This window comes from Sinocyclocheilus rhinocerous, unplaced genomic scaffold, assembly GCF_001515625.1.
Source record: "Sinocyclocheilus rhinocerous isolate Xijiao unplaced genomic scaffold, SAMN03320098_v1.1 scaffold3, whole genome shotgun sequence".
NCBI classification, from domain to species: domain Eukaryota; kingdom Metazoa; phylum Chordata; class Actinopteri; order Cypriniformes; family Cyprinidae; genus Sinocyclocheilus; species Sinocyclocheilus rhinocerous.
In genome coordinates, this window is record NW_015658759.1 from 1041454 (window position 1) to 1056184 (window position 14731).

The 14731-nt window shown below is 35.5% G+C and overlaps 1 protein-coding gene across 1 annotated transcript in view; it reads right to left on the reverse strand.

Annotated features, from left to right (window-relative positions):
• The window catches only part of cacna1hb (calcium channel, voltage-dependent, T type, alpha 1H subunit b), a 55597-nt gene that overhangs the window by 19886 nt on the left and 20980 nt on the right, over positions 1 to 14731 (reverse strand). Inside the window, exons 5-12 of the mRNA XM_016531424.1 lie at positions 13857 to 14169; positions 13115 to 13207; positions 11144 to 11801; positions 7926 to 8275; positions 6023 to 6174; positions 5756 to 5941; positions 4642 to 4735; positions 1715 to 1870 (exon numbers count right to left, since the gene is read on the reverse strand). Coding sequence (XP_016386910.1) covers positions 1715 to 1870; positions 4642 to 4735; positions 5756 to 5941; positions 6023 to 6174; positions 7926 to 8275; positions 11144 to 11801; positions 13115 to 13207; positions 13857 to 14169 — 2002 coding nt within the window. The remainder of the gene's footprint in view (positions 1 to 1714; positions 1871 to 4641; positions 4736 to 5755; positions 5942 to 6022; positions 6175 to 7925; positions 8276 to 11143; positions 11802 to 13114; positions 13208 to 13856; positions 14170 to 14731) is intronic.

The window sequence follows — 14731 nt, forward strand, 5'->3', positions numbered from 1 at the left end:
ATGCCACAGGAGCAACAGCTATTGAGATTTGCTTGTTTATACTCCAAATTCTCCATTTGTAAATATGTGAAAAAATAAAGAGTGATGGTAAAAGAAGCGAAAACGTGGAAAAGCAGGAATGAATGAGAATGAGAAATGTGTATTTTGAGTATTGTGTGAGTAGGTAAAGTGTCCTGTATGTATGTGTGTGATATTTGTACCTTGTGGACAAAAGAGAGAGAGAGATAAAAGACAGAGAGGAAAAAAGGAACAACAGAAGGTTTGAGTGAAAGCGATTTCCTATCAAAAACATCATCACACCAGCTGCAGCTCAGCATCTGCGCTTATACACTACAGATGAATCTCATCTACATGAAAATTACACACACACACAAACCAAACATACACCAATCCACACAATCAATCTCTTTGATGTGACACCAAATAACGAAAGGAAACAAGAGTGTTTTTCTTCATTTCCATGGGTGCTCAAAGGAAATCCCTTTTTTCATGGTGTGCATAATGCTTACTGTGCTGTAATTGAGTTACAGTGCAATAATTCTAGTCCTCTGACAGCATCTTACTCTTAACATGAAAATTCCCTCTTGGAAACTCAATTAAATGCAATATGGCCACATCTAATTCAGTCGTGCAAAGGATTCGCGCAGATGTTGCAAAGTAGAGAAAGTAGTTTCAGCGATCTGTTACAGTAGTAGCCCCCCAAAAATATCTAGAGACTTAAAGGAATAGTTCACCCAGAACTTAAAATTTGCTGAAAATGTATTCACCTTCAGACCATTCAAGATGTATGGGAGTTTGTTTCTTCATCAGAACAGATATGGAGAAATTTAACATTACATCACTTGCTCACCAATGGATGCTCTGCAGTGAATGGGTGCCGTCAGAAGGAGAGTCCAAACAGCTGATAAAAACATCACAATAATCCACAAGTAATCCACATGACTCCAGTCCATCATTTAACGTTTTGTGAAATGAAAAGCTGTGTGTTTTGTAAGAAACAAATCCATCATTAAAGTGTTTTAACTTTAAACCATCGCCAAAATAATGGTCCCTGGTCCATAATAAAGCTTCCTCCAGTAAAAATTCAAAGAGATATTTAGAACTGTTTTGGACTGATTGTCCTTGTAAACGGTGCTTGCTCTTTGCATATTTCTCTCCACTGATTCGGATGAGATGACTTTTTCACTGGAGAAAGCAATATTATGGATAGAAGACTATTTTAGCTGGAAGCAAGGGTTTGAGGTTAATAATCTTAATGATGGATTTAATGCTTACAAAACTCACAGTTTTTCGCTTCACAAGATGTTAATTGATGGACTGGAGTCATGTGGATTACTTGTGGATTATTGTGATGTTTGGACATCACAATAATCCAGATGTTTGGACTCTCTCATTCTGACGGCACCCATTCACTGCAGAGGATCCATTGGTGAGCAAGTAATGTAATGCTAAATTTCTCCAAATCTGTTCTGATGAAGAAACAAACTCATCTACATCTTGGATGGCCTGAGGGTGAGCATATTTTCAGTAAATTTTCATTTTTGGGTGAACTATTGTTTTAAGCCAAAATGTACTCCCTGCATTAGATACAAAATATCAAAGCAACTGGCATTTATTTTAAAGAAAGATATTACAAGCACACTTTTCAATCAAAACATTTCAAGAAAAGATATATACTGTACTGTAGTCCCTAGTCCAACATATACAGTCTTACCTCAGCTTGAAAGCCCTCTACTAAAATGGCAACTAGTAAGTTGAAGAGGACGTAATTCCCAAAGGTCATCAAGGCCACAAAGTACAGAGCCGCCCAGGGGGAGGTGGAGGCCATGCCGTTATACAGAACCACATTCCAGTCCTCCTGGGTCAAAATCTGTAGAGACACAGGATGACTGTTAGCACAAATTGTCGACTGTTAGCACAAATATCACATTTTAAACTATTGTCTTAAATTGTGAGCAGGCAAATACTGTAGCATATAACCACCAATTAACACCTGCCTTTATCTAAATGCTTTAAAAAATGTCATAATGTCATCTATTGCTTACAACAACACCTCTATGTGTATAACATACCTTGAAAAAAATCAGTATTTTGATTATAATGATTAATGGTATATTCATATGAAGAAAAGTATATTTAATTGGTTATGGATAAATATTGGCAGGTGACAAAACCAAAACTGAACTTGAATTGAAAAATCTGAAACTGAATTGAAAAACCCCCCCAAAAAAACAGTTTGTGTAATTAATGCATAATGTAACACTCATTGGCCACAGAAATGTTATGACAAGTTATTCTGACTTCTTTGAACCATCCTAATTTACAATATTTACAATAATTAATATTTACAATAATTCTTATTCTTATTATTTGTTTAAATTATTAAAAACAAATTGCAACATTTACTGTATCTAGCTTGAATTTTTTTTCTTTAAAAAGACATTATTTATAATAAATGAAAATTAAGATAAATTATTAACTATAAATATAATATAAAAAACTCATTAGCCCAAGCAAAGTAGCAAATTATTTATATTTACATTAATAGTTTTTTATTAATGTAATTAATGTATTTTATTTAATAATTTTAAAGGTATTATTACAAAGAAAGAAAAAGCATCATCATTAGTATAAACAAGTAAAACAAATGAAACCTTTATTTATTTATTTTTTGGCTCATTTAAAATTCAACTTGCAAATGCGAAGAAACTTTGTTTAGTTTGTTTTCCCTTCACTCCAGCACATTTCACACAGCCATAACAACAGAACCTGAACTCATCTCTGCCTCTTCCTGCAGACTGATTTAGAACAGAAGAAAAACAGCAGGTTCAGTCTGGAGTTTATATTCTGCTTACAAATGCACACACACACACACACACACACACTCCCACCCACACCCCACAGGAATAGAGATTAGGGAAATTAAAGGCTCCCGGTACCGAAGAAACCCTGACTCTGATGGCTTCCCTCAGGGCCTGGAGTTAATACAGCACTATATCAGTATTTGCACAAGTGTCACCCCCGGTGACCTCATCACACTACCCAATACCGCAGGGAGAGGGCTGATGACCTCATCATGTCTGCAATAATATGGGGCAGGTTTCGATGACCTCAGCAATTTCAACTCTAACAGTAGAAGTTTAAATAATTCCAGTCTTAAAAGTAAGACTGACACACACACAAACACATTCATTCACATACAGCAAGCCTGAGCCGTTGCTTAATAGACAGAGATGACCGCAAGAGGATTTTAGCACTTTTAGCCATATAATATAATGATGTATAGTAGATTGCAGAACAAAAATATGTTCTCTTAAACACTTTACAGACAATAAAATAACAAATAATTTAAATAATGATAAATATTAATGTACAGCTTCAAAATAGCTGTATTCTGCTCTGACATGCAAGGATTTGTTACTTCATTTAAGGGAGGCTAAATACCCACAATCCCTTGCCTCAGCATTTTTGCAAAATGTTGCTGTTCCCACATTGAGGAGTGATTATTTAATCAAAACTTGCTTCTGAAGACTAAAAATGCTATTTCTGGACTTTAAATGAATAAGCCTCTGTCAGTTTAGCGACCTACAGACTCCTGGTGGTCAGCAAAATGTGGGGATTTCACGAACAGCAACTTCAAAAAATAGTTGTGTAATGTTTTATCTTTCACTAAAACTGACTTTTGTTACTCTTCAGAACATTAGATTCATCAGGGCTGGAGCCACGCAAGTAGATATAACTGCAGACCGGAGATCTCCAAAATGGGGCGTGAACTCCAAAAGTGGGCAGAACCTCCAAAATGGGGCTTTTGCGTTTTTGATCGCTGTAGAGTCACCTATTGGCCGATTGGCGTGAGTCTTTGTCACAATCTCCTAAAATTGAGCTCCACCATCTGGCCAAGTTTCAAGTTTCTAGGCCTTACGGTTTGGTCTGCACAATCAGTTTTAAGCGCAGGGGAAAGACTTTAATCTCTATCGCTTTGTTCTAAGCAGCGGAGGCGTCCCGGGGCTCGAAATTCGCAGGGTATGAGGGGGTAGTGACGCTGAGTGTAACTAAAAAGGTGCCATTGTCCGGTGAGGTCCGGTTGGGGAGTTACGGAACGATCTCATATCGCATAATCTCCTGAACTGCAACTTTCTTTACCACGCTATTCAGTGCCAATCGTGCAGTCAATTTCACTGGTTAAGGTTAGGGTCAGGTGTGGGTTAGGTTTAGGGGTTAGCATTTTTTGTAGCATAATGTAGGAAATCAACACTTTAATTGACACAACCAATAAAATCTTTAGAATCAGCTGTGGGGCGGAGTTTGCACTGAAGTGGATTGGGGGAAAAATCGCGCATGCATGTCATGTGCCTCTCTGTCAATGGGAGGAAGCCACGCCCTATTTTGGAGCTCCCAACCCATTTTGGAGTTCCCGCCCCCATTTGGAGATCTCCGGGCTGCAGTTATACCCTTCTCGATAATTCCGCACTCAGCTGCAATTCCAGGTTTTCAAACAGAGATGGCGACAAAGAGGCAAAACTTACGGACTGCAGCTTTTAAGCAATAATAAGTAGTTCTCCCTAATGTATTTCTACCTTTCTTAAAATAATATAACATCCATATATTGCTTATTAAAGAGTTTAGGGACAATCTTCTGACCTGGAACACGGTGACGATGGCCCAGAGGAGTGAGTCAAAGTTCTTCCTATCTGACACAGTGTCTCCATTCTCCAAACGCAGAGTAAACTTACACCCAAAAAAAAACATTTACTTCAATAAATGCAAGAATATCATTTCCAGGTAACAGTGACATTTGTGTCCAGCTAACAACTGATATAATTGTTATAATACAGAAATTTTGTCATTATTTAAAAGACTAGAAACTGTTTAGTGTGTAAAACAAAATAATTTTTACACTAAATCATTGTGTTTTTGGTAACACTTTAGTTTGGGGACCAATTCTCACTATTAACTAGTTGCTTATTAGCATGCATATTATCATACTGGCTATTCATTAATACTTATAAACCACATATTAATGGCTTATTCAGCATGACCATATTATACATCCCTTAATTCTACCCAATGCTTAAACTGAACTATCTTACTAACTATTAATAAACAGTAATTATGAGTTTATTGAGGCAAAAGTTGTAGTTAATAGTTAGTTAATAGTGAAAATTGGTCCCAGTGGACTCAATTTTTCAATGTTTTTCATCAGAATTTCAGACAATTTGCATACTCTCATTTATCACTATTACATTTTAAGGTCTAATTAAATGTTTTCTTAAAACTACTACCTAAAAGAGCAATATGTGCTTGCTATGGAGGAAATTAACCATAATGACAAGGTACACTGAAGCTGAATGAATATTAATATGATTATTTGACAAAAATCATAAAAAACGAAAACAGAAAATATACAAATAAAATCTAATTGAAAATATTAGCAAAAACTATAATAGTATATCAGTGTATAAAATAACACTGATACCTGGCATAATATAAGTACATTAATTCCATACTCACTGTGACTGGATTGAAATAACAAAATAATGTTGTGCTTAGGAAAAATTCACCTTCTTGTGTTAACCTTTTAAAATGAATGAATGAATATTAAAAAATAAATAAAAACTTAATGACGAATCATATTCCTTCTACTGAAATTGTACTAAAAACCTCTGAAAACCAATTGGGAAATGAAACCTCATAACACATATGATCTACAAACAGTACGACTCTTGTTCTTGTATGGAAGAACTTATATACAAACCTAAAGATGAAGATGAAGAGCATCAGCAGCATGCAGAATGTGGCCACATTGTCCATGGTCTTCATCAGTACCACCAGCTGCCTGCGCAGAGCTGGGAGGAACCGCACCAGCTTTAGTACCCTGAGCAAACGAAACGTCCGCAAAACCGAAAACCCTCCATCCGCTTGTCCGACGATCTCACACACACTGTAGAAAACACCAGACAGAACTGTGGTCAAAATACACAGCATTTACAACAAATGTAAAACAAACAGATTAGCACAGAACCTGATTGTAACGATGATGCCGTCAAAGATATTGTATAGGTTGCTGATGTAGTTGAACAGACCGCAGGCCAAAAGCTTCAGGAGCATCTCTAACGCAAACAAACTAGTGAAGACAATATTACTGATCTCCAACACGTCTGTCAGCTCCTCCGGCTAAAAGAAAGAACGAGAATTTACAATATTACTGATGTGCCATAGTAACAGGCAACCAATGTATATTTGTGTGAACATGTAGGCTCTTTTAGCCTGTTTTTTTTTTGTCTACCAGATGAAAAGGCTTTGAAAAGTAATGGCACACTTCTCCTCAACAAGCCATGTGATCTGAGGTATTATTCATGTCTGTAACACATATGCTGCTAATACGAGCGTATACAAAAGCTAAACTACAGTGTTGTTACTGTCATGACATTCTATTTATGCTTCTTCTCTCCATGTGGCTTTATTTCTTGCAGAGGAAGAGCAGGCGAGCGCTGTTATTAACCGTGTCTACTGTAATGTAAATAATCATTTCCCTGGCAACAGTGTGAATGTCCTCTGCCTCAAACCGGTTAATATCAGTCTCCCTCTCAGTCTCACACAGACACACTAATCCTAACAAAGGGGGTTAATTAAATGCAATATGAGCTACAAACACGCATAGAATCACAGCGCTGGGGGATCATGTTGTTTTACAATGAGTGACACTAGGGCATTTATTTGTATGTAACAGCAAAAAACAGACACTAAAAATTGTATTGCTCAAAGTCACCATTTCATATTTCAGGAGATTAATTGAGGGACTCATTATGTTTCAATCAGGTATCAACTTTGTTGTACATGTTTATATAAATAATATGTGTATATATATATATAAATAATTAAGTATCCATTTGAATTTGGAAAACATGAATAATTTTTTTCGGTCACAGACAGAATGCACAGATTTGGATCCAAAATGACACTGGCACATTGGAAATTGCAAGCGTTATTATTTTTTAATCTAACATCATCCATCCATTTAATTGCATAATTTAAGTACTCAACTAAATCTTAGTCCTCAGATTCAAGTTGAAAAAAATCTAATAAAACTAATAAACTAATATTTCCCTTTAAACATTATTGTTAACAATAATAATAATAATCTAGTGTTCTAGTGTTGTTGTACTAAAAATAATGATTAAAGGGGTGGTTCACAGTTTTTTTTCTAGGCTTGATTGTGTTTATGGGGTGCAGTCTAACATATGTTAATGCTTTGTTTAAAAAAAAACGCATTATTTTTCACATAATTTACCTTTATTCCACACCGCTCTGTCTCTTCTCTGAGAAACGTGCTGATCATTTCCTGCTTTTATGAAGCCCAGCCCTCAGAAATAGGCGATGGGCTCTGTTTGGTTAGCTAGCCCAGTGTGTTGTGATTGGCTAAACAGCCTCAAGTGCGCATCTAAACGTCCCGCCCCTCACCTCAGCGGCAAGTGCTCCGGTTGTATTGTAAACAACGGCGTCGTTAATATCACTTATCAGTTTGAGCCAGATTGAGAAGCAGAGGTTATTATTGAAGAAGATTGTGCAGAACCTGTGCAAGCACAGCTTTTAATGGTAGGCCTATGTTTTTTGTTTGTTGTGTAGAGTACTATATTAAATAATAATAATTATTATTATTATTATTGAAAAAGTTCAAGTTTGTGGAAATTTTTCCTCTTTTAATATTTTTATAATTAAGTTTCACATTTTTATTTTGGGGTGTATATATCTGAGCACAGTTTATGAAATTGTTGAGATCTCTTTTAAAACATAGGAGACACACGTGGGATTACTAGAGAAGCAGGATTCTTCTCCACTTAATTTCACTAGTGTTTAATAGAAACAACTCAGATGTTAATTAATCTCATTTGTGATTGGTGTCTAAATGAGTGCATTGTTTTCACCTGCTCATGGTACTCCACTCCCATGCTGAGTGTATTGATAAGGATTGCTATCATTATCCCTCTGTTGAAGTACTTGCTGTCCACAATCCGTCTCAAAATGGCTCTGGCATAATGTACACACATACACACACAATTCTCATGCCCAGACCCCTTTTCTTCCAAATCCTGGTTTCTTTTGCTCTGTTCTGAGCTGACGTCTGGCCCCTGTTTCTCACGGTCCGACTCAGTGTTGGAGTTGCAATTAACACCGTCGCCTTCCAGGGCGCAAATTGGGCAGGAGGACGACTCTGAAGACACCAGCCCAACCCTGCTGTCCACACACACACTCGAGCATGTGCCCGGATACACACCTGCAGTGAAGGACAACGTTATTTAATATTACACATAAGGAGGCTGGGGCTACATGTCTCAAAAACTAAGTCCAATTTACACAAAAGCTCGTTTTTTCTATATGTCTATACAGAGACTGACTGTCAAAAATAAATCGACTCCAACTCTCTAGCTTGCTTCCTAATCTATAGTAATTTTTTAATAAACCTGGTATTGTGTATTATGAATATTGCTGGCTGTGGCAAATTCTAAGTCACTTTGGATAAAAGTGTCTGCTAAATGCATAAACTGTTCACTGCAGTAAATATTTAAAAAACTAGCCCCAGCCTCCAGTAATGCATTAGTGACTTGAATACAGTTTACGACATTTGCTTTGATAATAGTGATTGATACTGTCTTCCTTTCATAATCAGTGCAAAGTCTGTCTACACCTGCCTTTTGAGACCCTTCTGTTGTGTCTGAGCTTCGATTATACCCTACATGAAATTCAATATATTTATCATTCACATATTAGTTGATCATTTTAAACAGATGGTATGCTAACTGAGGACACCAAACCCAGTCAAAAAGGAATCTGTACAGGATTCTGTGAGCAATTTAGTAAATAATAATTTGGCACCAATTCTTTAATTACCCTAATGGGATCAAACTGGATTTCTCTAAGATTTTATAGTTTTCAGCATTAAAGAAAATCCCAATTCTGCTGTTTACTGTCTTTGTCACCACTTTTATTGTTTTGGAATAATATGATTACTGAGTGAGCTATAAGAGTTTTAAATCAAACTGTTGTTATTTAAATTAAATGATATTGGCTATTTAAAAGGTTTATTGATATGCTCCAATATAGAGTCGGACGTGCTTGATGTTATTAAGCGCAATATGCAGTGCAGAACTTCATGCAGCGCTCCCACAGTCTGACACACTCCTGAAGCGCAAACACAGAAAGCTCTCCCAGTCAGCATGTAATCGCAAATTTTGGACGTGCTTAATGTTTAATAAAGCTATTAAGCGCAATAAAGCAGTGAAAAAGAACTCAATGCGGAGCTTGCACGCTGACAGACACCTAAAGTGTGTGCACAGACAGAAAGCACATCTCTCAGACAGCATGCGATCGCAAATTCAGTTCACTTTCACGTCTTATTGTGCTTGAATGGTCAAATCCACACACAATTATGCCAAAATACCCACTGTGTGGAGTATCCTTATAAACACAGTCGGTTATGTGTTAAATTAACATAAACACATGTGTATATCATTATATTTCAGTATATTGTTTCAGTATATCCGTCCAGTCAGTCTTAAAGTGACAGCAGTCTAATAAACCTGCTGTTGTCTGACATTAATGTTAATCAAACAACAAAAGACAAAGAGAAAGTGACTCATTGCACTTGACTGAATCACTTTTGGATCTTTATTAACTTATTTTATTTGTATTTTTGTTCTATTGTGTTTGTAATTTGCTTCTTTGTTCTTATTTTTAATAACAAAAATAAATGTAAATAAAAATAGCTAAAATTTCTCATACCGTGAAATAAGATTTTGGTCATATTGTCCACCCCTATGTCCCAATAAACATCCTGTTTCAATAGAAAATATACTACAGTTTTTTTTTTATTTTTTTTTTTAGAAATGAATACTTTTATAATATTTAAACTTTTATAATAAACTATACTTGTATTAATACTTCTTTATAGCAAGGATGCATTCAATTTATCAAAAGTGACAGACTTTTACAAAAGATTTCTATTTCTAATAAATGTTGTTCTTTGAATTGTCTATCTATCAAAGAATCCTAAGAAAAAGTATCACTGTTTCTACAAAATTAATAAGCACTGTTTTCAACATTGATGATAATAATAAGAAAGGAGTAATGGCTGCTAAAAATTCAGCACTGGCATCACAGGAATAAATTACATTTTAAAAATGTATTACAAAGTAAGGATTTTCTTGTTAACTTATCCTGTTGTCAATCATAAAATTTCTTTTTTTGTGTGTGTTATGTTAAATAATTGATAAATGATCAATTTTGCATTAGGATAATTTAGGTTCCAAATTATGATGTAAATATTTTCAAGATTCCTAATGGAATTTCTAATGGTTGCTGGCATTCAAACCACACCACTGTTGTTTGCCAAAAAAGGCAAAGTTTGGTTTGTTCAAACTTGACGAAGGGCAACCTGACCATATACTGCAAAATAAAGTTTTATATCTATTAAATGTAGCTGTACAGAATTGTGGGCGCGGATGTACTTTACCCACAAGATGCTGAGACGAATCAAAGTTATGAATGCATTTTGACCAAAATGTTGAAAAATCCCAAGGTGTCCTCACCAGGTAATTTCAGGCAAAAGTCAAGAGGCTCACAAATAATGACTAGACAGAGTGTGTGTTTGTGCAGACGGTTCCCTCAATTCAATTTGGAATTATTAGGGCATGTCAAGTGCGCAAAGCCAAGAAAAAAAAAAAGGGAATTCCATTATCTAAGTTATTAAGTTAAAACCCCAGAGACAGAATTTACTCTTAATCCACAAACCCAATTTGAAACATGACAGCATGGCCAAAACCACTTCTGTTTTTGCATAGAGATTGTCATATTTTACTTAATATGCTTTATGTACAGTGGCCCTAAAAAGTATTTGTACCTTTAAGCCACAATTAATATAGAATAAACCTTATTTCGATAGTCTACTTTAGACATTCTACTAATTATAAGAAACTTTGCAATTACATGTCAACTAATGGGACTGTTAGGGATAGGGTTAGTAGAATAAGTTGTCATGTACTTGCAGAGTTACCTATAGTTAGTAGAATGTCATATATTAAGTGTTACCTTAATATATGAATGTAATTGCATTAGATAACAAAATACTGCTTATCTATGTTCTTACCATGCTGCAACTTGTAAGTATCATGGTATCCACTACAAATGGAAATCTTCCTGCCATTCAGTCCATGATGGAAAGCTGGTGCTTTGACTCCACCTGTCGAGTGTGAGCGAGTATGTGGGTTTGTGTATAGTTTGGAGGGCAGGATGGTGGGATAGTTCATACCGAGCCTCAAACCCTTTAAATTCTGTAGTGCAAGTGGAAGCGATGGAGTCTTTTTGGAACTCTGAGCATCTCTATCGAGATGAAGGGTCTTCATTTCTATGCCATTACTGATATAATGTTGATGCTGAGGAGGATGATGATAATGCTGCATACAGTATTGGGTCGGACCCATTTTTGTCCCATTGTCACTCCGATAGCCATTAGTCCCGCCCACTGAGAGGGAGCTGCTGGGATTGGCCACACCACTGTGTCTTTTGTGGCATAATTCACCATAGAGGCGTGCGGCATGACGGCAAAGTTTACGACAAACGTGGACGAGGTATTTCAGCATTTCTTCGTAGCAGGATCCTGGTTCGGTCAGGCTAGCTAAGGTGGATTCGTTACTGCGGAAACGTGCCCGCTGCTCCTGCATCAGCTGGTTCTCACGTTGTTTGGTCTCGGAGAACTGTGTTGCAATGACGACCAGGCACAGGTTGATCATGAAGAAGGAGCCAACCTGTGGCAAAACAAGATATGAGTATACAACATAGAAAACAATAGCCCAAAAACATTAGGATTATGAAATACCTAGAATACTGATGTTTTGTAATTGGGTATTCGTGCATATTTCATGACCTTGAATTTTCTTCAGTGTTTCTAATCAATAAAATTGCGATTTGCATGACACGTTTATGAACACTAAACTGGAACAATTTATTTGAAAAGTTAGGAAATTATTTCCATTCAGAAATTGCTAGTAAAATTAACATAAAAAATGCAACACACACACACACACAAACACACACACACACACACACACACACACACTGTATTAAATGTGTACTCCAATAATATTTGTTTTCACTTCTAAATGATCGTCCGAAAAAGTGTACTTCCACCACCATTCAAAAGTTTGAGGTAAGTTAATTTTTTCATAAAGAATGTAATACTTTCCACAAATATATTAAGCAGCACAGCTGTTTTCAACATGAAGAAATGTTTCTTGAGCAGCAGGAAAATCAGCATATTAGAATGATTTCTGAAGGATCATGTGACACTGAAGACTTGAGTAATGATGCTGAAAATTCAGCTTTGCATCACAGGAGTAAATATGTTTTGAAATATGTTAAAATAGAAAATAGTTTAAATTTTAATATTATTTCACAGTATTTCTGTTTTATTCTGTATTTTTTTATCAAATAAACGCATCATTGGTGAACAAAAGAGACTTCTTTCAAAAACAATAAAAAATCTTACCATCCCCAAACTTGGAACGGTAGTGTAAGTTTAAGCATAGGTAGTTTTTATGGGTAAAACAATTATTTTCTCATTTCTACAAGTAGTACTTTTAGGTTTAAGTAGTACTTTTTTAGTATCCAAGTATCCATCTAACAATACCAACTAAAAAGCTTCCACATTTAAGTACATTTAAAAGTAAAAACTTTGCTTTTAGCTTTTCAAAATGACAAATCAAGAGCCTATAATTGATTTTAATACAATATATTTTAAAAGTCATTAAATATGTACTTTGAAGGTCTAAGATTGTATAAAATGTATGATTTTCTCCTTAGAAATGTAGTACATTAAAGTAGTATTGCAGTACGTTTCTTAAGTACAAGAATTCAGTTTCAACATTGCTCAATTACAAATTCTCCAAAATGATGACAGAATTTTCATCTCTCTAAGTATAGTTATCAAGTAAAATTACTTGAGTAAATTACACCACTGATGATAACAAAAAACATTTCCATGCAACTTATGAAAGCAGAGACTCCAGCAGAGGTTAAAAGAGAGGAAGATGTATCAGTTAATTAAGTACTGTGCGCTTACAATAATAAGAAAGATGAAATAGATGAAGTTGAAAAATGAATGTGCATCCATGACATAGTACATGATATCCACCCATCCCTCTAACGTGATGACCTGATGAGAAAACACAAACAAGATTATACAGGTTACAATATCCACCATTCATGTAATGCTTAAAATACAGCACTTCTATCAAGTGCCAAAATACAATGGACAACTTCACATATTGTTCATCGCTTCCACAAATCTAGGTCAGGAAACTCTATGGAATGATAAACGTCATGCTGTGGTTAGTGGGATTACTCAGAAACCAGATAAGTGTTCGTGTTCATCCTGAATCAGATTACTAAAGAATATGATAAATATTGTTGCCCTAAAGATTAGATTAGAATGGAACATGATAAAACTTGATTTCCTATAGGTAAGTTGGTTACTGATGTAAGAGGATTCACTCTCGCTGTAGCCCCTGGCAACCATTCACTTCATTTTCCGACTCTGAAAGTAAGTGTCTCTCGGCGCCAAATGGATATGTGAGGATAAAAAAAAATATATCACCACCTGCCAGACTGAATATATACTCAGCGATAATTTTAATGAACAACTTGGAGCGGATTTCTAACACACATTCATCCAAGTAGAAAAAAAAAAATCAGAATTCCTGACCTGCCTTCCTAAAAATTTATTGATGACTTTGCATGTTTTGTTTTTTTTACATAAACTCATTCAATACTCTTTTCAATGACTCTGCTGTTGTCATACACACCTGAAAAATAGCAATCCAAGCATATCCAATGTTGTCAAAATTGATAGCCCCATTATGCGGATTGTGTTCGCTTGCACTGCAGTTGTTGTAATACAAGTTCCAGTTTACACATCCATGATGAGGGGGATCTTTGAAAACAAGATCTGTGACATTATCAGCCGTGAGTTCACAATCAGCCCGTCCAACTCTGCGTTTCGGGATGTTGGAGCAGTGCAACATTCCGTTCTCCCGAGTGGTGGAGCAAATGAAGGGGATGTCATCTGCTTCGTCCAGTCTGTAGTATTCACTCACAGACTCTGAAACATTATACAGCCTGCAGAGAGACCATATGGAGTAAGTTAGGGAGAGACACATGCACTGTGCAGGCTTATTATAAAATTTTTTATATATATATATATATATATATAACATGGTAACACTTTACAATAAGGGCCCATTAGTTAACGATTGTTAATGCATTAACTTACATTAACTAACAATGAGCAATACTGTATATTTGTTACAGCATTTATTAATCTTTTTAATGTTAGTTAATAAAAGTACAAAATGTTCATAGTTAGTTTATTGCTAGCTCAGGTCCATTAAATAATATTAACAGATGCTAATTTTGATTTTAAAAATCTATTAGTAAGTGTTTAAATTAAGGTGAACTAAGATAAATAACTGCTTTAGAAGTTTTTTCATTGTTAGTTCATGTTAAAGGGGTCATATGATGCTTTTTTAAAGATCATTATTTGGTGTATTTGGTGTAACAGAATATGTTGACATGCTTTAATGTTCAAAAAACACATTATTTTTCAAATACTGTACATTATTGTAGGTCCTCGATGCTCCGCCTCTCTCAAACGCTTCGTTTTCTACAAAGCCCCCTCCTT